This window comes from Galendromus occidentalis, unplaced genomic scaffold, assembly GCF_000255335.2.
Source record: "Galendromus occidentalis unplaced genomic scaffold, Mocc_1.1 scf7180000077485, whole genome shotgun sequence".
NCBI classification, from domain to species: domain Eukaryota; kingdom Metazoa; phylum Arthropoda; class Arachnida; order Mesostigmata; family Phytoseiidae; genus Galendromus; species Galendromus occidentalis.
In genome coordinates this window covers 1,675,933-1,699,612 of record NW_003805473.1, presented here as the reverse complement: position 1 = coordinate 1,699,612, position 23,680 = coordinate 1,675,933, and the positions used below count along the sequence as shown (strand labels likewise).

General features: G+C 51.1%; 2 protein-coding genes across 2 annotated transcripts; one reads left to right on the top strand and one right to left on the bottom strand.

Moving 5' to 3' along the window:
* Nucleotides 1-1,601: 1,601 nt before the first annotated feature.
* BicC (protein bicaudal C) lies at nucleotides 1,602-8,957 on the bottom strand. The gene is made up of 14 exons (XM_003745892.2): nucleotides 8,798-8,957; nucleotides 7,995-8,200; nucleotides 6,606-6,947; nucleotides 5,939-6,476; nucleotides 5,635-5,854; nucleotides 5,231-5,403; nucleotides 4,650-4,789; nucleotides 4,461-4,556; nucleotides 4,232-4,351; nucleotides 4,026-4,142; nucleotides 3,768-3,866; nucleotides 3,567-3,647; nucleotides 3,401-3,478; nucleotides 1,602-3,302 (listed from the first exon to the last, which is right to left on the bottom strand). Exons 1-14 carry the CDS (start codon nucleotides 8,955-8,957, stop codon nucleotides 3,189-3,191), a joined length of 2,484 nt encoding a protein of 827 aa, XP_003745940.1. The 3' UTR covers nucleotides 1,602-3,188.
* A 5,124-nt stretch (nucleotides 8,958-14,081) lies between these two features.
* LOC100905688 (A disintegrin and metalloproteinase with thrombospondin motifs adt-1) lies at nucleotides 14,082-22,955 on the top strand. The gene is made up of 11 exons (XM_029112183.1): nucleotides 14,082-14,113; nucleotides 14,367-14,408; nucleotides 19,826-19,975; nucleotides 20,125-20,353; nucleotides 20,498-20,642; nucleotides 20,810-21,174; nucleotides 21,289-21,463; nucleotides 21,561-21,666; nucleotides 21,797-21,925; nucleotides 22,048-22,216; nucleotides 22,330-22,955. Exons 1-11 carry the CDS (start codon nucleotides 14,082-14,084, stop codon nucleotides 22,621-22,623), a joined length of 1,836 nt encoding a protein of 611 aa, XP_028968016.1. The 3' UTR covers nucleotides 22,624-22,955.
* The last annotated feature ends 725 nt before the right edge of the window (nucleotides 22,956-23,680 follow it).

Here is a 23,680-nt window from a genome sequence, read left to right as displayed (position 1 = left end):
AGAAGAGAAAAAATACAAACACGAGCGGCTGCTGACACTATTCGAATGAGATCATTCAGCGATATCCGGGCAGAGCGTCTTCTCGCCGTGAACTTCGCGATCGGAGATGTCGAAGTCGCGTGTCGAGCATTAAATTTTCCGAGAAAGAACCGAATACGTAATCCTGATCACGTGAAACATTCTGTCCGATTCGGAAATCGATTCCTCCTCAATGGATGGCGACCCAGCTTGGATTCCAGTCCCAGCGTTGATTTCTAGTAGTGATCAATCCGAATAACGGAGACGGACTATCTATCATTCCTGGGACGAAATTCGCCGAGAGGATCCCCGACTTTTCCCTCGTTCTGTTTTCAATACAACGGAGGTCTCAATGGCTTTCTTTGTGGAAATTCGTCGGATAATTGGCCACGGACCAAGTGAAAGGCTGTCTACGTTACGTACGGAAGCCCGTCGTTCGCCGTCGTCAAGAGCCCAGGAACTCGCTCGTGACCGTTGATTCAAACTCAACGGCTCCGTCGGAGCAAACAATACTTGAAGTTGGTAATTCTTTCGGCACGGTTTGCCTCATCGAGTAAGTCAAGTAGCGCAGATCGCTCATGGCCGCTTCTGCTTGCCTGCGGTACTTTTTTTCTCTATCGTCGTAATATCCGAAGTCTCGGAACATACTCAAGAGTTTACCCAGCTGGGCCAGTGGAGCACTGTGGGCTTCGGAGGAACGCATCAGACGGACAAGTTTTCAGCGTGAATCCTCATTCGGTAGAAGTATCAGGACTCGACAGCGAGATGAAAGCAGACAAATTCTGATGGTCGGCAGACGCTTTGTGATTAATTCATCAGATCTCGTCGAAGATACTCGCGACGACCGATCATTAAAACCCCGCTCTCCATTGCAGAAACGCTTATCGGTTTCGTGGGAGCGTGCGGTGATCGCGGGAGAACGAAAGTCCGGCTCAGCGGATCCCCGGCTGCTGTAAGGACTTCTCCAAAACACGGTCGTCGCGTTCCCGTCAACCTGTTTCTGTATGTCCCGGAAAGCTCCGATCGATATTTATCTCGGATTGAATTCATTCTTACAGCGGCGGGGACGGAATTCGCACGAGGGCTCACGAGCCTAACGGGAGTCACCCTTTTCAAAGTTCGGGGACCACCTCGGGAGCTTGAAGCGCTAATTTGACGAAAGCCAGGAGGGCCACACACACACGCGCGCTTCAAACTTCAGCGAGGAATTCCTCACATTCTGAGTGACAGCTCAGCCGTTGAGAGTCGGGTTCGATTCGCAAAAAGATATGTCGGCGTGTTGGCTGCTTCCGTGACTGCTGCTTAACAACGTTAAGAATGACAGTCACTCCACAAACGAAAGCGAACCACAGTTTCGACGAAGGGAGCTGGCCTGTCTTCGAAATCGTCCGAGTATTCGATTCTTCCTTCGTACCAACCTCAGCCAGCGTGGCATTCGGACGACGCTCAGCTACCCAGGAGAAGGAACGCGGGAGCGGCAGGCCTGATCGGGCTCCGTCGTACTATGTACTTGACTCGTGAATAGAACTAGCTTTGTGCACCACATATTGTGATTGAGTGTGACGAGGACAGATATCTGTTAACCTTACATGTTTATTTATTTATTTATCCAAACATTGATCCAATATTAATCGTAGTAACAACGCGTAGTGAAGCGGACCAGCTTTCTATTTTATCGTTTCTTTTCGTTCACATCGCAGAGATTAATAAAATGGATGAACTAGGTGCTAGATAGAGTCATCTGTGGTTTTAGAACAAGGTCGACAGGCTAGCTCAATCAACAGCTCCAAGCAAATATCTCTGAAAAATGCAAACCCATATTCGTTCGAACGGGCACCGAGCCGGCTCAAGACGATTCCAAAATTCTCCATGGTCGACCGCGCACCATGCGCTGATCTGACCGCGGGAGAGCATAAAAGACTTGAGAGCCTGATGTTAAGAGTTGCAAAGGCGACACTCCCGGAGTTCCGTCAACTCGACCTCGTCGATGTTGTGATATTGTCGATTTTCGCCAAGCTCTCGACGACTTCACGCCGCAGATAACTCCATCGATTGTCGGTTTAGCACTGATGACGACATGGGTCGCCCTCTGGTCCAGTTCGTTTCCCGTCTCAAGCTTTCGTACGAATTCGAGTGATCGCGGAGCCGTGCTTCGATCTCTGCGGTAATTCGTGTACGTCCTGACCATAGTTTCCAATCCATGACAAAACTTATACGTCTCTCAAACAATCGCTTCCTCTTTTTCAAATATATACTCAAATATATCTCTCAAAATCTATGTATTCTTCGTTCCGCTTAAGGTTAACAATCACCAATCCTCCTGTTCTAACAAAATGAGGATCGACTAATATCATGAAGTTTCGATTAGAGTATGTAATAGCAAAAGGTTGATTAAGGCATAATCGGAACATCCGCATGTCTGACGCGAAGTTCCCGGAGCGACGACGCGCCGCAACTCAATGCTGAGAATCGTCTCCCATTCTATTGGAACTCTCTTTCCGTCTTCGGTTCCGGAAGTTTCTATTCATACCTCTCTTCGCATCGAAGAATCCCGTCGTTGTTCGTTCGCATCGACCACTTGGCGTTAGCAGTATCGGAGATACTATCTTTCGATATCGTAGTTCCACTGACCGTGGCGTCTCTCTTAGATGTCCATGGAGGCAGAGCATAATCGATATTGGTAGAGATTATAATTTAGTTTGTAAATCTGTTTTCGCTCAGTTCTTCTGAATTTTCGTTCAACTTTTTTTCTCATCCAAGTAGGTCATATAAGGTCCTCTTCTAAAAGTCCTCTTCTCAGATGGCGTCCGAAGGGACACTGGCATCAAGTCACTTGTCGTCCTGCTGGGATGTTTTTTTCCTTTAGGTTGGTTCGTTGAATGATAGGTTAAGTAATGGGAGGGTCGCTCCGCGTGCTCAATCACTAAGTCACACACACGGTCTCCCTTCTCTCAGGAGTTGCAATTGAGTGAGTTGGATGTCTTTTCGCATTTAGGATACAATCTTCCTTCTTAGCTGAATATCTTGAGATCGATAAGGCCGCAGTTACTTCGCACACATGGTTCGGGTTTCTTGATTCGTTTCTAGATCATCTGGGTTGTTAGGTTTCGAGGCCGACGGATCAAGGACCTGTGCCGCGAAGAACACTGCCGTACGGATGATCATAGCCTCTAAGAATGACCCTCTCTTCCGGACCCTGGCGCAGCGTCGAAAGTCTTTCCCCGAGTGTTGTCTTGACCCCAGAGATTGTAGCGACTCGCATCGTTGGCACGTTCCCCGGTGGTCTGTGGAAAGTGGATCATTAATTATTATTACTCATCATAATATCTTCTGATTCGACACCATGAGACAAGGACCGCCTATCATTGAAGACTATATTCACCTTGAAACACATTGCATCGAAGTCGAGGTTTCCGAAACCCTCCTTCAGAACCGAGTAGCCAGAATCCGAGTTTCCGAGCTGTGGAAGGGAAATTCAAAACCTTCATCGAATTCCTCCGGTTCCCGTAATGCCCTCGGACAGTATTATATTCAAACTCTGCTCTTACATCTGAATGCATCGGAGAAGCCGAATCTAAGTCGAGGCTCTTGGTGGAACGCGATGCGAAATCGCTCTCGGTGCTGTAACTCTGTGGAGAAAATACAAGCGGTTGGTTCGGTCTCGCAGTCTTCGACGCCACCCCGATCGGTCAGGAATTGATCGGAGAACCGCTGCGTCTTTCAGGTCGATAAACGAAAGCCATACACACCGAGAAGAATGAATGACGTGGGTGATCCTTGTATGTCGGACGCTTCGAGTTACCGAAGAATATATCGGACGATGTAGCCAAGGGTGCATTGCCGAAACCCTAGAATTCAAAACACACATATCTCTATTCGAGGGTCCCCGCCGTTTGGATGATTCGATTCTACCGGACTTGAGAGCTAAGTGTGCAAGCGGAATAAGCTTCCGTGGATCGGCGTGATCGGAAAGAAGTTTGGGAGATTCTCCTCTCGCCTGTACGCACTTGTTTAGCACCTACGAAAGAATCGAAAGAACTGCCATTGCTGGCGCAAGAACGCATGTCACTGAGGGTATTGGATGACGACGGGAGGTCCTTCAGACAGTCCCGGAGAATATCGTCCTGCGAAAATTCAGTTCGATCAGTCTCGAATAGAAATTCATTAATTAGCTCCGGGAGCGTTGTTGTTTCGCTGCGTCTCGGAAACTCACGTCGAACAATGGGTGGCTCGTCTTCCCGAAGGAGCAAGCTTGATCTTGGCCAGTCGAAGAGCTTGAAGTTCCGAGCAGCGAGTGTGTCCGGACTGACGGAGCGCGGAAGCTCGAGTACCCCTGGAACGAAGGATGAATCGAATTGAGAGTCCGGCAACCAGATTCGATTCAGTTCGGAGGCCCCTGATTTCGAACATGGATCACCGGACGGTCTTTGAATTGCACTCACACTAGCAGCACCGTTCAGAGCAAACGAATCCCGACCCGCGCATCCAGAGTTTGAAGACCGACCGGACGCCAAACGCACGGAATCCATCGATTCCTCCTGAAAGATTCCGTCCGGCTCGATTTCGATCCGTTTGAGGTTTGAGTTAGCATTCGCGACGTTTCTCGATACGGATAGTTCCCGGATACTCACCAAAGCGCTCAAGAAGGAGCTCGGCAACGGCTCATTGGAAGCTTCTTTCCAGTAAGAATTCGGGAGGCTCGACGAGTCGACTTGGCTACTCGTTTGACGCGTCGGTTTGATCGGCGTAGAGGTCATCGAGGAGGTTGCTTCTATGAAAACATCAAAAAATTCGACACTGAACCTAATACACGGGGAAAACGTCTCCAGCCTTTATCTAACTATCGTCATCCAAATTCATTCGAAAACATGCTAGAGGAAACAAGGGACATGTAAAACGTTACTGTCGTCATATTGAGATGTAAGATAGTTGCCGATTGAGTCGCTCGAGCGGGTCATGTCGGAAAACGGTGAGAACCCGAGCTTCCGTAACAGGTCGATGATCTCGCGATCACTCGAGCTCAGGGAGGGACCGGACTGAGCGGGCAGTGTCTCGTAGCGGGCTATACAAGTACAAACGAAGAACGTCACACCGGACGAGAGACGGATGGAAACCCCAGACGCATGGGCGTCCAAGGCGACACGTCCACAAAATAGTTTACAATCACAGAATACACAATCTTCGAGTAGGAATGATCGCTTGTCCCACGTACCGTCTTGGGACCAGTTCAAGGCGGAAGATCGTTGGCGCAAGGCGGCCGTATTCGGAGGCGCAGCCCAAGCGTTCGTCAAGTCCGCGGCACCAGGTCGGAAGCAGCGATCCACATCCGAACCGATGAGTGCGGAGCCGATGCGATTGGATGGTCGGAAGCTGTATCTCGAGTACCTGGTTGAATAAGCAAACGATCCAGACCATGATTTTGGTTTGAGGACTTAATTGGCGTTTAGCTCCCAGAAAGCTTCCAGCATTCGGCAGTTCGAACATGGGGACAACAAGGGGACAAGGAGCTTGAAACACATCAAGTGCCATCGATGTGAGACCACGGGAAATCTGGGGGACGCCCGAAGAACCCGCGACACCGCTCTTCTGGAGATCCAGGTGGAGATTCGTACTCACCGAGCCGGCTCTGGAATTTCCTGAATGTACGATAGCACGTGGGCCACTGGGTCGTCCTTGTTGAGAGACTTGTGGATCTCGAACATGATATCGACATATTTCTCCGGACCTTTGATTACAAGCCACCACTGACGATTGATTTCCCGGATTTCCCGACTTTTTTGACGGGAAATCAACGTTATATCGTATGGCTCCAGGTGCTCGTTTAGGGTATGAGCAACTGAAAGCAAAAGCTCAGTGAGAAAAAATCAAAAGAACCAGTTTCCAACGTTCGATCACCCGAAGCGCTCATTTCGAAACGTACTGTCGTCGATTCTCGAGGCACCGCACGATGACGCGAAGGACAGGTCCTCGGTGAGCGGGAGCAGATTGTCATCGCCGACGCTCCAAGCGCCCTCGGTTGGCAGCGGAGGAAGGTCCGGGATGGGACTCGCGTCGGCAGGGATCTCGACCAGCAATGCCAACGGCAATAGATCCATGAATTTCACCCAAGCGTCGTAGACGTTCAGAACCTGGCCGACGATCCGGACCGTTGGGATCGACTGACGTCGATCGAGAATCTCGGGGATCTCGATGGTGGTGTTCGTCTCCCTCATCAATTCGAACAGTTTGATCCCTGAAGGTCCCGTCACGAAATCGAGATGATGAGGGGAGACCTCGATGCCTACGTAAACGGACAGCTGGGGATTGTCTGGTGCCAGGAACGCCATCAATTTGAGAATTCCGTCTTTGATGCGATCGATGTTGGCATGCCGTCCTCGAACTGTGACCAATGCAGCCGATGACTGGAGGCTGTGCATTGGTAGCATGGTTATGGTGATTCGATGCTCGTTTTGGAGAATCTGCGGACGTAGTCGGTCACGTAAGTCTCTCACCCAGCCCCAATCCGATCCATCCCTTCCACCGGGCTCTCGAGTCGAAGAAAATGAGTCCCTCGCGACACCTGTAGGATACAAGGCGACTCGACTTACGTTTATCATTTCTTGCACCCGAGGTCGAACTTCGAAAATCTGGGGGCCGACCTGCCACATGGCATCGTTGTGATGAGCGTCCGCGATCACGAACGCGAAAGAGATCGGCAGGAGCTTCCGAATTCGACGGCGAGCCTCCAGCACGCCCTCCGGTGGTCCGGAGATCGAGACCTGGTTGCTCTTCTCATACTGTTTGTTCTTGTTCGAATCGGGGAAATGTATGAGGCAGTTCGTTTCGTGCGAGACGTTCTGGATGCCGCGTCCGAAGCGTCCGATAATGAATGAGTGGTCGGAGAACGAGACGTCCATTTTGAGAGAGACGCGCTCGTCGTCGTGGCATTGCTGGAAAGTCGGACAACGATTAGAATTTCCATCCCTGACATGAGAGACATCCGCGGTAAGTCTCGCCGCAGCGGGACAGCTCCATCACAGGTTCGCTAATTATCGACGCAAAACGAGGAATCCGCCATCGATCGCGAAGGCGAGGGAGCACGTCATGAAGAACCTCTCAGGGGGCGCCCAGAACTCGAACAGAATTACGGCGGACCGATAGTCCTTCCATTCAACAGAGCACTCCGAGCTCGGAAGAGACGAGAGACTTTCGAACCTGTATCTGACACGGAATATAAACATAATAATCATGTCCGCCGACCTCTGCGACACTTCTCCCTGGGAATCGCCGAGTTCGAGACTATGTACCTTCAGACCCTTAACTATCAGGCACCGGCACGTTCGGCTAGAGAGGGGAGCTCCCGAGTGTTTAGAATATAAGACGCGATACGCTCGGAAGAGATCGACATTGCGGCAATGTCAGAATGGATTGGCAGCAACACGGGTCCGGTGCGAGAGATTATCGATGGGAGTTCCAGGACATCGCCGCGCCGAACCTCATTCCTTCTTTCTTCCTACAGCAGAGCTCCGCAACGTGAAGGGAAGAGAACCGGCGTTTCTTATTCCGACCAAGGGGAGTAGATGAGTCCGAATCCCTCTAACTACCATGCTTGACTATTTCTCCGACTGAAGAGATGCATATCTGCTTCACGAAATAGCGCGGAACTTCGTGAGTTATTTATCGCTCCAGAGCTGTGAAATTCCTTGGAAAATAAAATCAAATCCTTTCAGGAGATACCGAGATACAGAAATAACGCGCGTAGGTCATTCGAGTCGGAGTCCGACGGTGCCAAATTACGAAGCCCCGCTTTGACGTTCTCTCCAAGAACGCTGTGACGTAGCTCATTAGGCCTAATTCGATTCGAGACCAGAACACGTAGATGGATCCTTTTTTTGGTACAGCATGACCATGATCCGAATCGAGAACTTTCCAGAGGGGTCACGGGGTGAAGTCGAGACCAGTTTTCCGCGAGAACGTAAAACGAATCGAATACTCACATTTTTGAAAGTCCTTTCTAGCTCGTCTTTGGCTCGTTCAACTTGCGCAACCGAACCCGCGACTTGGAAGAAGTACTCTTTCCGAGCCTTCTGCTGGCCGAAGTGTTGGCCTGGAGATAACCGAGTCATCTCACGATCCACGGCCTTGATGAGGGCTCCAGTCGACATCTCTATCTCTTGCACGAAGTCCCGAGCAGGCGCAGAATCTACACGAAGATACACACGGTTCAACGGTATGGTTTAGCTTGATTGTCCGCTCTCCACTAGTTTTCTAGAGACTAGACGCTCCAGACGCATCGATCTGAGCGGAGAAACAGCGACGGCATTCTCACGAGAGCGATTCCGAGCCGAATATTTGTCACCGAACGCTGCCGTTGCTATTGTCGTAGAGAGAGACTTTTTTCCGTTACATACAAGCTGTCAGCGGCTGCGAGCCGACCGCCGCTCGACTCTTCTTCAGCGGTAACCCTAGATCCTTCTCGTGAAATTCAAAACTGCGATTTTTAAGGAAATCCCTCTCTAGCTGGCAGAGCTCAGCCAATTTCCGAGGGTTGACTTCTCCCAGACCGTCACCGAGCATTGCAGTAGAGAGCGGAACCCCTCGAGCCATCAGATGCTCTCGGAATCCGAGGATTCGACAGAATCGGAAATCCGCTGCTGGCGCTCACCACAAGGCTTAGAATCTTCGGGCACGATCCAGCACGGAAGCCGATGGACGGCGATTGCCTCGATCCGGGCACCGTGTTTGGAGAAGAAAAAGAGTCGCCGAAGCAGTTTGTAGGATCCCGTAACTTAAATCTCACCGTCTTGCAGTTGATCGAAGACCTTCTTGGACATGTTCACAAGCTGGACCACACACTGATTCTCGACTGCGGCAGGGGGAGCTCTGGCAACGATATTGAAATTTGCACAATGATTCGGGTTACTGCTGTTGATTTCCATCTCCCGGGCGGGTATTTCCATGGTTGTCAGTGTGACTTTGAAGTTCGGAAGCGGCCGCAATCAAAGCGCAGCAACCCCAAGCGACCTCAGGTCGTCGTCTCAATGGTCAGGGTATTCCGGAAATAATGGCGGACTTAAAATGTCTGTCGTATCGAAACCACATCATACACACACTCCCACCCGCTCTCAACCACTCAAACGCGCCACACATATAACGACGCGACGCAGCGGCTGACAGGCCTGATTTTGCATGGACGACGATGCCGCCGCCGCCGCCACCGCCGCCGGAGCGGAGGCGCATAATTACGAGCTGCGCATCAATCGGCCCCGAAAGAAATCTCCGGCCGCCGCACCGTTGAGAGTGCACGTTTGAACCGGACGACGTGTGCCGACGCTCTACCGATGGGTCGCGGCCTTCTGGCTACTGGAGATCTCCAAAGCGTAATCTGTGCATCCATCGCTAACTTTTTTTCGTTGTGAAAAAGCCTCATTATATTATCACCGGATGCGCATAAAATATGGCAAGCATGACTTTCTATCTTCCGCAGACACGACCTGCCACAAGAATGGAGAATCCTCTCGGAGAATTCGAATATCGACTCAGCCCACGAGCGGGGATACCTCCGCCTTCCGCGTCGAAACCTCTTAGCTGAAGACCGGCGAAAAAATGAATTCTGTTCGTCCGTCCCGAGAGCGGATGATGTCTTGGCTCGAGGACCTTCTAGGCAAGGATCGAGCTTTGCCGAGAGCTCACCGTACTCGGGGTGAGTACTTTTGGGGGAATGAGGCTTGGTGAAGTGAAATGCGGCGGCTCGATTCACTCCGATACATGCTCTTTTGGTGCCGGGCCCTGCAAGTGCAGAAGGAACTCCCCCAGATCATGTTTGTATATCCATCTGAGGACAGACCGACGATCTAAACTGTGCGAACTACAAGGATCTTTGGAACGTTCCGAGCAAGACGATACCCGGGACAGCTGAGACCTCCCCGCCCGAGGAGGGGAGGAATCGAAATTTTCGCATGGACCAGTTCCCTGGACGGAGCTCTGCCTACCTGAGATCGAAAGTTCAACGGAAGTCTCACATTCCCTATGCAATCGGAGGGTGAAGCCCCTCTATCGAGAGGGAATGTCGTCATCGAATGCTCACCTGTAGCAGTCGTTCATATGATGAGTGTCCTGAACGATGGCAGGTTCAGGACAGTTATTCAGTTTCCAGGCAGTTATTCGCGAACACGGAGGACTCTTGCGATTCGAGCATCATCGCGATCTGCGCGCGATACTTTCCATCTCTACGTACCCCGCGAGCAACTTACTTCAATCACGAACGATTGTTCTTTTGGCTGAGTCGGTAAAGCAATCATGCATGTGATTCATGATGAGAGAAACTTGATTCTGGATAGCTCCCGGAGAAGCTCATTCCAGTTCCCTCATTCACACTCGAGAGGCTTGATCCTGGAGAGCCGCCACGCCGTTGCTCGCGATACGGCGGGAAATCCTTGATCGTTGCGGCAAGGACCGGCTGGAGTTCTGCGAGAGGAGCCTCAGCTCCGGTCCGAAAACGAGTACTCTGATGTTTAAGATCGGTACCTTCAATGATATGCGGATGCAGACCCTTTGGAATATCTACCGAGGCTTCGAGATTCGGAACCCGAGTCGATGATCTCCTTGATTGGCAAATCAGCCCCCCGAGGAGGGGACCAGATCTCCACCCATCTGAGATCGGAATTGTTTCGACGAGAAATCTTTCTTGAATGATAGACGAAACAATTACGATTTACCCGAAATCCAATGTTGTATAGAGCTTGATTTACACGCATGGGAAGTTCCTTGACGCAGAAGATCAACATAGCGGCTTCCTGAGCTCGGGGCCCCTCCGAGAGCTCTGAGCCCAGGGAAAAAAGTCCTGGTAGTGACCTTCACGGGAGTGGAGGCGACCCAGTGGATTCGATTCGATCCCTCGCAGCTAGGAAGCCCTGAGTGAGGCTTGACGGATATGTTCTCGCATCGGTGAAATTCGGGAATCATGGGTCTATGACGAAGACGGATCTATGATTGATGAGTGATTGTTGATGAGAGACCGCCATGCGGAAATGGAGAGATACGGGGAAATGGAGAAGCTCCAAGACTGGACTCGGGGCTTAGGGAGCAGCTGAAGTGTTATCACCGATCGGGGAACGGTGGTGCGTGCAGGAAATCATGAAGATGCTGATGGGGGACAGGTAATAAAAGAAGAGAAGAATGGCGAAATCGCTGGAGCCGAGAGACTCCTGGGATAGCCGGGAAGATGTATGAGTCGCAGAGGAAGAAAACAACAATGCTTCGAGTGAAGGCCGACCGCGTCACACGAAAGATGACTCAATCAGAGTCCCGTTCAATCACTACCAGGGATCAGGATACCAGGTTGAGAAGACGCCATCTCCCCACACAATAGTCGGTGCCCTGGAGGAAGAGCACGAGGTTTCGTCTCACTTCATAGCAGGCTGAAAGAGCGTGAATCTGTGGAAATTATGGTATTTTCCTGTGATATTCATGGACATGTCACGCGTCGTCGGGTGTCAAGTGCACGTGACAAGTTTCAAGGCAAGGTTAGCCCTTACGTGACGCGCCTGCTGAGCTGCCGCTGACGAAGGCTCAGCCATCATCTCGACTCCGGTCTGTAGGCTCAAGTTCCGTGGTATTGCCGGCATCGGAAGATATGCGATCAGCCTGCCCGGCAGAATCCTGAAATTACGACATCCTCATGTGATATCTCTCATGCCTGGCTTCCGTGAAGCGCATCCAATGGGCCGGAATAGACCGTTCCCCCGTAGTCAGGGCAAAACTCAGACTTTCGCCCAGAGATAATAAGGGGAATCATCATAGGAAGAGATAATAAAATGAAAATTAAGATGCGCCGACGCCGCATTGAGCTGCGAGGAAGACAAACACGACAATATTGGAGTAGGGCTATAGCTCGGGGCACCGTGGGAAGAACCTCGTTCCCAAAAGCGCAGTCGAGCTTCTCGATTATCCTATACCGAGAGACATCTAGAGCGAGCGGGTAAATTTCCCGGGAGCGAGCCTCCCGGGGGTCATTTCAGTGATTCCTCGCTGCGCAAAGACTCCCATCCCCCGATGACCGAAGTCGATCGCGGAACGGGAACATCCGTTGGAAATCGTCAGACGGCCTACAAGTTCAACCTTCGTCTCGAGGCTTCGACGATCCATCCGCCTCATTCTTCGACAAATGGTCTCAACCCTTGTCTTGCGTAGTTGTCTTCCCTCCGAGTCTTCCCTCACTGTTTGAGCATACTACAGGATTTCAGCTGAATTATTGACCTCGACTCACTGCAGTTGGATTTAGCTCCGATGATTCAATGAAGGATCAGCGTCAGATTCATACACGCCATTTCTCAGACCCATCGTTCGTCGAGGAAGACTCCCATGCCTCGTGAAACACTGCAGAAGCTTGGCGATCGGGTTTTCCGGAAATTGTTCTGCGAAATGAGCTCTGCTGATCTCGTCCAGTTGCGAGGATAAGCGGCTTCCGCTCGTTTCGAATCAAGGCTTCGTGGACTGGCTCATGACGCTCAGATCATTGGAACCACTACCCTGGGGCAGAACGCGGTATTCCAGACTCGGGAACACGTGTTCTGGAGGAGATACTCCGCAAAACTTTCCAGAACCGCGTATCGGTCTTGTGCCGATGACGTCTCTCGTTCCTGCCAAACCGCGACTCCGGGTAGACTCGCGATCCTGCAGGTCATTGATGCGTGGCCAGATGTTCTTGCGTTCGGGCCTTGTTGAACGTCGTCGGGTCATTATAACCATGATACCTGTTCTCGGCCTAACAATACTGACGATCGGAAGCTAAACGTGAATCATTCCCCAGGAATACGCAGAAGCCGCCCGACCGTAACCAAACCCGATATTGAGAGCCTTGTCCTGTGGTCAACCCGTAACTTCGAGTACTGAACGTGAGCCAACGTTGAAAGAAAATTAGTCGCACGAGCCTCAAGCTGGCTGATGCAGGGAAGCCGCGCCATGGCAGTGAGAAGCAGGGAGGAATTCCTTTCTTAAGCCGGGCATCCGGGGCAATTTGCTTGAATTATGTCGGCGAATTTCTTTCTCTATCATCTGGGTGGAGAGGAACTAGAATCCCCCGAGCTCGACTAGGAGACTGGATGAAAACGAGACGATTCCAACCATCTTAATGGAATGGTTGAAGGCGGAAGAGCAAGTTCAAGAGTCGTGGGAAACCCTTGCAGGCGCGTCCAACTACGAGCGGGTCATCATATCCCTCCGTGATACCTGAATCCCGGTCCTCGAATGCTCCACGAGCATCGCGTGGATTTCTGGACACCAGAGCGACATGACATCAACCTGGAGCAAGCTCCTCCTTATGATTGATCATCATAGGAGCGGCAAAGGACTGTTCGATAAATGTAACCCCCTGGTGAGAGACCGTCATAGGAACTTCTGACCGGGGATAGTCCGTCAGTTGAGAACGATCGGTAACGGTAACCCTCATGCTGCTTCGCCAAGAGCCGCGAGGGAACGAACGGGATGTCAGTGGAGGTCGAGCTATATCATAGATCTCGCTGATCTGATGTGATCTGATCCTCATTATGGACCCTTTGGATATGGGTTGATAGCATCCAATTTGAGGTCATGGTCCGACAGAACACAGAGCTTCCATTTGAGACGGCTCGCAAGTTCTTAATTTCCTTCGAGCTTGTTTCCATCGAGCACAAGTTCCGGTGACCTTCGGATTTCTGGACGTCAGAGGTAGAGGTTTGGGATTAGAGATTTGAGAATCTGCATCGGAGACTTACTCTTGAACAAATACGCGAAACTGAATGTCGTGATCAAATAAATCTGATGGCGCAATGTTCGTGACGTGAATTCCGCAAGCAGTCGGTCCTCAATCCGATACGAACACGTAAGGATAGAGAGCATCTCTCGATGCTGCGAGCGGATTTCTCGGATACAGAAAATAAACAAAATACCCTCGCGGAAGTAGTTTCGCGGCTACAGGTTCCCGGAGCTCGCCCCGCCTACTCGAAAATACCCGTCCTCATCTAGAGTTCGAGGTTTCTTTATCGAAAGATCCCTTCACGGAGTCGCGACTCTCGCGAAACTTCTCTCCCTAGCTCCATTCCGCCATGGGAATGCCGAATCTCGACTACCTGACAGTGTATGAGCAATGCCGTCGCCGCTGCAGCGCGATAAAAGCTCGCTCATAGTCATCATTGCCAGTAGTCGGCCCCTCTCCCCCGTTGTGCTCTTGCACTTACATAGGCGAATAGCGAGCGCGACTCCCTGTAACTCTGTGGCTGTCTCTGGAAGTTCCCTGGAAACGCGCGCCGCTTCAGCATCAACCGAAGCGACAGAAGGGCGTCGCGCACAGTTGCAGCGCAGTGCGTAGAGTGCGACGGGCCAAAATGAAGTTGGTGTGGACTCTCCTGGTGGGATCAGTTCTCTATTCAGAGGTAGGAAATAGGAATGGCACTTACTTATCCGTACTTATCCGTAGTTCAAGGGGGCTGCGTCGCTTTTTCCGTCTCGCGGTTAGAATTCCGGTCGAGGTACTTTATTATGAGATAAGAATCAACCGCGGGTCTGTCTCGCGGTGACTCCCCACTCGGTCAAGTATCCGGATACAGTTCTCCGGAAGAGACTGTGAGGCGCAGCAGAGAGCCGCTCGAGCTCGTCCGACGATGGTTCCTCCGTGAAGCGTGAGGACCAGAGCGTTTACGTATCCGGTGAGCCCGGTGATTTGGTATCCGCCATTCGTAGAATTCCGGAGAGCCGTTCTAGACTGTCCGTATGCCGTCGAATTCGAATTCTGCCATAATGGCTTCTGAAGTCCCTCGGGACGATGCTCTTGTAGACATCCTCGGACATGATAATGACGGGTGCACCGGATGGAAATGAGTCGTTCGAAGACGCAAATCTTTTGCACAGCCTTTGAGTTTCTGACGCATGATACTTCCCGATAGGGAATGAGAGGAGTTCAAGTGGCCTTCTCAATAATGCATAGCGTGGCCAGTCGATGGTCTCATCAGAGTGAAGGATCACGCACGCTGCCCACTCGCCTTGACGTTCTGCTGCGCTTCCGTACTGGCGCTTCTCTGAACGTTGTGAGCGATGAAAAACTCTGATTGAAACTCCCGAGGATCAGCTCCGCTCCTGGAACACGTCCACTACCGGTCAGGGAAGGCGATGCACTTCATCACCTCTCCGACCAAAGCGCAACGTCATCGATCCGAAGCTGTGACACGATTCTCTTTGCGTCGGGCAGCTGTTCCACGCCTGCCTTAACCCGTTGGTCCAGGTTCCTTGAACTCTGTCTTCTGGAGTTCCGAAATTGCTTCGTTAGCGATACCGTACGCGCTGATGTGACCCTGATCGAGTATTCAACCTGAACCGGCGCCATTGCCGAAGGCTCCGGAATTCTTCAGGCGAGGAGATATTCGATCGCCGTATCTGGGCCGATTAATTGAAATCTGTCAAACCTATTGTTCGGCAGACAAGTCGCGGGCGATGAGTAAATAAGAGACAATCGTCGACTCGATCCGCGAGAACCGATGAGTCCCATCCACACGATTCGCAATTCGTTCACTACTGCCGTATTCTTCTAGACCGTTATTCAAAGAGATCGATGAGCGTTAGGACAAGAGGAAACATTGCGGAAATTCGCCTCGGAGACAGTCTAAACTGTCGTTAGGAGAGTGATCCGACCTCTGTCGCAATGGTCTCCGAGCTCTTTAGAAAACGTTGACTCGGCCAGGTGAACACACAGAGTGCAAGAAAACACTGGACCACACAATCGAACTCTGGAAGCCTGGTCTGGAGAGCGGGGAATCGCAGTCCCCTCTACGCGTTAATGAGAACCACCCATTGACGAAATTTCTGTTTGTAAAAGAGTCGACGAATTGGAATGCACCCATCCCAATTCCTACCCCGAGCACTCCTCCGGCGACTCGTGCAACCAGCACGAGCCTTGCGGGCTCGAGGCTTTTCGGAAAGAGGAAAATGCAATCGAACGGCTGGATTTCTCAATCCCATTGGCTTGGAGAACCCTGGCGCTGAGCGTTGACATACTCTGAGTGGTCACAAAAATATATTGCCCTCATCGCCGTGACTAAAGCCGGACAATTACCACAGCGCGGTGTCCACCACAAATATTTGCGCTTCGATCGTCATCAGTCGGATCACGATAGGCATTTGTGGCGGCCCCCATCGAACCTGGGATCGAGCATCGAGTCAAAATGGATAGAATCCCCGATTCGCCAGCAGAGAGACGAAGTCCTTGCTCTGTTTTGGCATCATGTCCTTGAACGAAGGCACATTTGGTCGAGCATGAGCATCGACCTTACGTTACCAATAATTTAACTATACTTACGGCCACTTTCGCTTGATGATCGCGAGCTGTGGCCGTGCCGAGGAAAATATAGCACCTGAGACTTATCATAAGATTTGTCCTCGGATGAGTAACGCATCCCCATATCTCGCGGTCGGAAAGAAGCACGATGCGAGCCAGGGATCGCCGAGAGTCGTTGAGGGGGCGGAAAAGCGCGGTGAGCGGACGCTCCTGGGAGCTCAGACGGATTTTCCCTTTCATTCCTCGAGTTTAATCATCAGAGCTCTGAAAGAGCTCGCATCAATCGTCAGACAATCAATGGTACTTGGATATCCTACGAGGACTGGGAGGCTGTCTGACGGTGGATGTTTGCTTCGGTCGATCGAATAAGTGCGCATTCAGCGCCGCAAAATCGGCAACGTGTCGTAATTGCCCCTAACACTGCGACGAGCGGTGAATCGCGAGAGAGCCAGCCAGCCAGTCAGTCATCTAGTTCATTGGTCCCGATCGCATTGACTCGGTTTTCCGGTAAAGGCTCTTTCCTAGGCGACGCGGCGCGTTGCCTTACCGAGGACCGATCCGGTGGTCTGCGAAGCGTGTCTGCGAATGACTGGTTCTGAATTCAGCTCTTCTGACCAATTACGCAATATAAACGAGCTCGTATTAATTTTGTCAGGTAGGTTCTCGGCCTATGGAACAAGCGCTTCTTGGAACGAGTAGTGGTCGACGATTCTTTTTTTATCGAGGCTAGCATAGCGGAAAGCTCGTCAACAATAGGTCGCGACACGGACGTCGCGACATGAGAGTCGGCGGTTAGCCGGTAAATCAATGACGGATACACATGCAAGAGCAATAATTCCAGTCTACCTCTTGTTATTGCAACCGGAACCGAAAGCCCATGTTGTAAGACGAAATATGGAAGTGCTCGACTTGGGATACATGTTGTTGCTGTTCGGGAGCGATCACGAACTTTGGCTCGATGTGACTCTGTGGGGCACCGCGGCTTCCCGATTCTGAACGGCTACTCGTACGCACGGAATCGACTGATTTCCCGATTTTTCAAAAATCGGCATGAATACGACATCGCATTTAGGCTTAAGGTCGCGGTATTCGTGAGACGTGTAGAGTTTGTCGCATGGTTTCTGCCAGATTAACTTGCCCATTTATGCAACAATGCGATGAGAAGGTGGTCCTGTCACAGTCGGACGCATCTCTCATTGAAGTTGACGTGACGTGCGTTTTTCCTCTGAATGCTGGAGCTTCCGCGGCAGATGACGAGGTCGTTCGAACATTCGAAACTAGACGGGAATTCGGGAAACATCATCAGAAAACGCGATGAGCATTGTTGTCATCGAAATTTGATCAATGTCATCGAGTGAAAGTCATCTTCTCTTCTGTAATCCTCGCTATCCATATTTTTTCCTGATCCACACATTGATCACCACCAAGCGATCGCCTCGTTGTGATATGAATTTCCGGGAATTTCCGAACTGCGGTTTTGAACCCCAGTGAGGTCGTTCGATGAGCGTAAAGGAGAATTCGTCAACAGCCGAATCGAGAAGCAGTTGGGGAACCCCGATGTTCCCGGGAATATCAACCTCGTTTCCAGAGGATATTTTCTACAAAAGTTCCACGCGGCTTTCCACCGCACTCACGTATCGAGAACACTAGTTGTCGACGCGAGAATGAACATCAGGCGCGACGCGAGATTTCTGTGTTAGGCCGGTCAGACTCTTGTAGGGACGGTCCCGCGTTTTGTTGTGGCGAGAACAATGAGCTCTTACTAAATAGAGTCAGTGGATGCTACACGCCGGAATACACACACCCGCACAAAACGCGCTGAGTGTTGGCACCTTCCCAGCTACCTCCGTTCCGAAGAATGTTCCACCAAATCTGCATTCGTATAGCCTCCCATAAGGAAAACGTTCAATCGGATTCCGGAAAAAAATCTGTGCCTTTGGATGTTGGGTTGCGTCAAGCCGTCCTTGATTGCTGGGGATTCGGCTGAGCACAGGGGCCGGAGAGTTTGCTCGAGACGAGCCGTCCGCCGATGGGGAGTCGGAGGAAGCAATGCGCTGGGAACGATTGGAAAAAAACTCCGAACTTTCCGGAGGTGGACCCCGACCGGAGAGAAAGCTGAGAGGGATCAGCGTGCCGATGCGCTTCGAATTCCAAAATGATGACAGAATCCGCCCGGCAATGCCCTGAAAACAACATAACAAGTCAATTACGTAAGGGAGTTCACGGGCGGTTCGTCACCGCGCGCAAGGCCATTTACAGAAAATTCACTGACCGGATGACGGAACTGGCTCAAGTGCGTCGCTTAACGCGCTACATCAGATAAGCTGGAGTCCGATTGTCACCGAAGAGTTGAGTGCAATTGAGATGCTAAAATATCCGCGCCCGCAGGGAAGCGATGCAACACGGAACCTTTTCCATGCGGAGTGCAGAAGGTGTCAGTCTCAGGGTCGGATTGCAGCTGGTGCGGAATGAAAGCAAAAAAATACATCGTCCAGGAACTAATTCACTCAGTCGCTTGGAAGCAGAAGATACCCCGATTGAATGTATGAAAGGCACGGCATCTCCGCTCGTCCCGACCCATGTGGCGATGAAGTTCAGCGTGAACCCCCGCCCGGAAATCGAACGATTTTTTCGAACTCGATTTTCTCGAGTACTGCTGAGGCTCCGCTTCCGGAATTACAAAGAGCTCGAGGACGATCGAGGACACTTGATACGAAAGCCTTGGTCTGCACATTGTATGCGCAACTCCATGACACGCTCCCAGTGAGCGAATGGACTCTTGGGCGGAATCGCCAAGCTTTCATTTAGCGCAGAAATAAGCGGATATATTTTCTGAGAGCCTCTCGAATCATCAGAAGATCCTCTGGCTGGATATGCTTTGATGCCCGATACTTCTCGGGTTCGGAAATTGAATCGTGGGCCTGTGGAGAGAAACACCTCCGTTGCTAAAGTTCATCCGCGTTTTCAATGCTGAATCGCACTCATTCGCGGAGAGACATTCGAACCCGGCTCATGGTCACATTCAAGAGGCTCGGAAAGTCTGAGAATCGTTTTCCATCGAGTCATAACAGAGATGAATACTCCCCGAACGGTTTCGAGCTCCTTCGCGATACTCACGTGGTATCGAAAGGAAGGAACGGTCTCACCAATCTTCGGTCACTCCCTCGTTGCTATATATTCGGAATATCGAAGTCACGGATCTCTACCGCAAAGAACCACCCAACGAGTTTCATTCCGAAGAATAATAATTATTCAATGTTATAATGTTATTATTCGATTGTTATGCATCGTCAGGTGATCAACGACAGGCATGGGTAGGTAGTACGAGAAGGGTCGCCGCGCTGTCTGGGCGTTCGTCCCGCGGACCAGACGCCGAACATTCGGATTGCACTCCACCGACCACCGGAGGGCGATGTCCGGGGGTGTCTTTCGAAGGGAGAAGTCACGCACGAACACTGAAAGCATCTACCTCGTCCAACTCTCCCGTATCTCCGAGAGCGGGAAACACTGCATTAACAGCAGTCCTTGTTTGCAGAGTTATTGTGTGATATCAGGAAAAGGTCGAACGAGCGGAAATTATATTGAACAGGAAGCACAAATTAGGCTCCACAATGTTCATTCGACCGATGACAGCAGCAGCTCGGCGGCGAACAAAACAGAATCCGATCAAAGGTGGCTGAGTTGGACGATTCCCCATATTAAGTCATACAGCTGAGCGATCAGCCGTGACAATCGATGTCTTAACTTGGATCATTCCCCGAATCGGAACGCGGGACAGCAAGAGATACCCCAGTTTTGATAATTGTATTTTCTCCCTCCAGCAGGATCATGGTGATACGTGTGTCTTCGAATTTGACATTCTATATCAGATTGCAACCGCAGACTGACACAACGTTGCATTCGCGCCTCGAGCAAGTGCGCGTCGTCCATGACAACTACACCGAGCAGCAGGAACTCCACGACGTTCAGAGTTGTCAATTCGTGGGCAACGTGATCGCTCCCGTAAGAGGGGTCGCCTCAGTCAACACCTGTCCAAACACCCCAGACGCCGTAAGGAAATATCTGCGGAAAACTCATTTGCCTTAATGTCGATGGGAGCATACGCCTCCGACTGCGTGCTATTTCCTAAAAGACCACGCGCATTGCGTCTCCCGGGTCGTTCCCTGCTAATGCTCAAATTTGATTCTGCTTCAGTACGCGATTCTGATAACCGAGGGCGGAATTTTCTATCTAAGACCGCGCATGATAGAGTGGCAGGATGACAAAGACAAGCCCCATGTTTTCACGCGGGTGGAGTCGAATGAGGACGACCAGTTCTGCGGCCTTCGGAATTTCAAAGGTGATCTCAACTCATCACAAAATTGACTTATGGACCCCAATCCAGGAAATTCCGATTCGAAGGATCTTGTCGAACCCCCGCTCCCCTCCCAGTGAGGACTGAGCGAGGCGTCGACCTACCAAGTTTCTAGCTGCTCCGAAATTCAGCGAATATCACAATCGTTTCAGACGAGGTGCCCTTGGACGACATTGGGCGAGTAGCCCCGACGACAACCGACGGTTTCTTGGAAAATCTCACCGAGAGCTCCGACTTCGAACTCCCTCTGGACAACGACGGCGATCATGTTATTGCAAAGCTCCGTCGGAAGAGGGCCGCCCCAGGATCCACGATGTACATTGAGACCGCGATATTCGTGGACAGACACATGTTCGATTCTATCGAGAAATCGAAGCCCCCGAATACGGTGACGGCGATCGTCAATATCGTCATGGCTATCCTGCACCAGGTTCAGCTCATTTATCATTACCACTCGATGACCGCTTTCGACTTCAAATTAGTCGTGGTCAAATTCGAGATTTTGAAAAACACGAAGGTCAGTGGGTGTAGGGTTGAATCGGAGCTCTGACTCCTTCTTCACTTGAAATATGCGAACCATCCGATCTTTACAGGAATAAGGTAGCTTTAAGTTGACGCATTTTTTCTCCAGACGTCACCGGATACCGGGGGTGGTAACATCGACCGATACCTCGATAGTTTTTGCGGCTGGCAGTGCAAACGGTTGCCGGCCCATGGGAATAAGGACCACTGGGATCACGCGATCATGTTGACTGGTCTAGACATGTTCAAAATGTCTGGATCCGTCAAAAACGATAAAGTGCTGGGTAGGTCGTCGCATCGCGAATTTTCGCAGCCCCGCGGATGTGACGGGCTAAACCAATACCGCTCCGCACAAATTTCGAACTAGGAACTTCTCTCCAGGATTGGCTTGGGTAAACGGGATGTGCCGTTGCGATTACAGCTGTACAATAAACGAAGGGAACTCTGCCGAGGCCGCGTTCGTCATCGCCCACGAAATGGGCCACAGGTAGGTTTGCGAACCTATCTGGCGAACCGATGATGTATTAATTAGGTAGTCGAATGTTCGACTATTAGGCGACAATGCAGTGCATGGGAGGCACCTCAAAGGGTGATTGAGTCGAAATCTCTCTTCGCAGTCTGGGTATGCAGCACGACGGATCCGGAAATCACTGCGACTCGAACAAATTCATCATGTCCGACCGGACAGGAGCCGGTAAAGTGAATTGGTCCAAGTGCAGCAACGACTATGTCAAGGCGGCAGAGAGGTGAGTATCATCTATTCCGTGCGGCTTGTTTTCTGTGAGAAATCGTTCGAGGAAGTTGAACCGCTCGGAATCTGATTCACGAAGCATTGCGATCGTCTCAGAGGAAAAATTATCTTCTGCAGGAAAGGACAGTTCAAGTGCCTGACAAACACAGCGCGAGCCGCTTCGAGCCTGGTCGACATTGAAAAACTTCCGATGTTGCCTGGGGAAGAATATTCGGCGACCAAGCAATGCCAGATGGCTCTCAGCCCTAAACACAAACCTTATATGTCCGCCAAAAGTCCCTTCAACGTAAGCGTTTGGATAGTGACGACCCGGAAAAGTTTTTCTTTCGATCCAATAGCTCAACGTGCTCAGAACATTCCTATCGCGATGGAATGCATTTCCAAATTCCTCGTTCACAGGACATCTGTCGCGAACTCTGGTGTCTCGAGGGACAGTGGGCAACCCCGGCCCATCCGGCGCTGGACGGAACTGAATGCTCACAGGGGAAGTGGTGCCGAGAAGGTAGTTGTGTGTTGAAGAGCTCATCTAGTAAGTACAAGACCCACCCCCCTCCCGAACCCGAGGGGAAGGCGTCAACACAGTCCGCTCCGCAGACAACAGCTCGGAAGGTCGCACCAGGCAGAGGTGGAGGCCAGCGGAGGCGATGGGCTTTCAAAAATCTCTACGGACGTTTCTCCGGCATTTACGGTTGAGCACCTGTTCCTACAGCATAAGTCCCGGCATTGTGTCGTCGTTCCTCCCTGTCGAAGTTCCGCAGCCATGCGCAAAGGGTCTGGCATGACTACGTATTGCACAACTCCCCGGACGCTCCCATGGGCATGGCCAGAGCGTCGGCAGTACGCAAATGCACCAGAGGCTCACCCAATTCAAGCTGTCAGCTGTACCAACGCAACGCCGCACTCGAACGCCCCTATCCCGGCGACCGATGTGCATAAAGATCTCGTTCGTTTCCAGGTACAAAAGCTACCGGCAGAAAAGTCAATGTGGGTTGAATAAAAGATCTGTTCAAGTGAACAAACACTCTGTAAATAATATGAGCGAAACTCCCTGAAAGTGCGACTCCGAATCGGGTCTCATCGTTACTAAACGGAATTGTTGTAATTGAATACTGAAACGGATCAGGCCGAGAGAATAGATGAACTAAGAGTAGGTTTGGAAAGTTAGAGCCCCGTGAGCGAGAGTTGAGACTTCGAGGAGTTGTTGAGTTCATATGTGTATCCTTTGTGAGCTTTAATAAAGACTCCGTTTTGTTACTAGACAAACAGTCTCCGGATTCAGGCGAAACAATTCGCAGACGAAGCTCAATCCGATTCGACATTACAGATGTCCAGATCAAAGAAGTCGAGGAGCAGACGGAAACCACCACGGTAGGGCTGAGAATGTGAGCTCATACTATCGAGGCCGATCATTTTCCCGGATGTGGGGGTGGGAAGATTCGGCGTCATCTTGCTACGCCCGTCTCGTCGGAAAGCCTGTCCGTGAGCTTCAAATAAGTATCTCCGAGCTGACGTCCTATCCTTCGAAGCCATGGGGTACTCGGTGCAAAGCTGGAATACATCCTCACAGGGGTCCTCTGCCTTCTCCCCATTCCTGACGCATTCTTACACACTGGTCTCCGGAAGGAAGATCGAGGATCGGACACTCATAGGGAGATTGTCTCTAGAGTCTTGATTTAAAATACCACCCTACCTGAATCACTACTTGATAGAGAAACTCAGTTGCCCGCAGAGAATTAACGGTGGGCCTCGG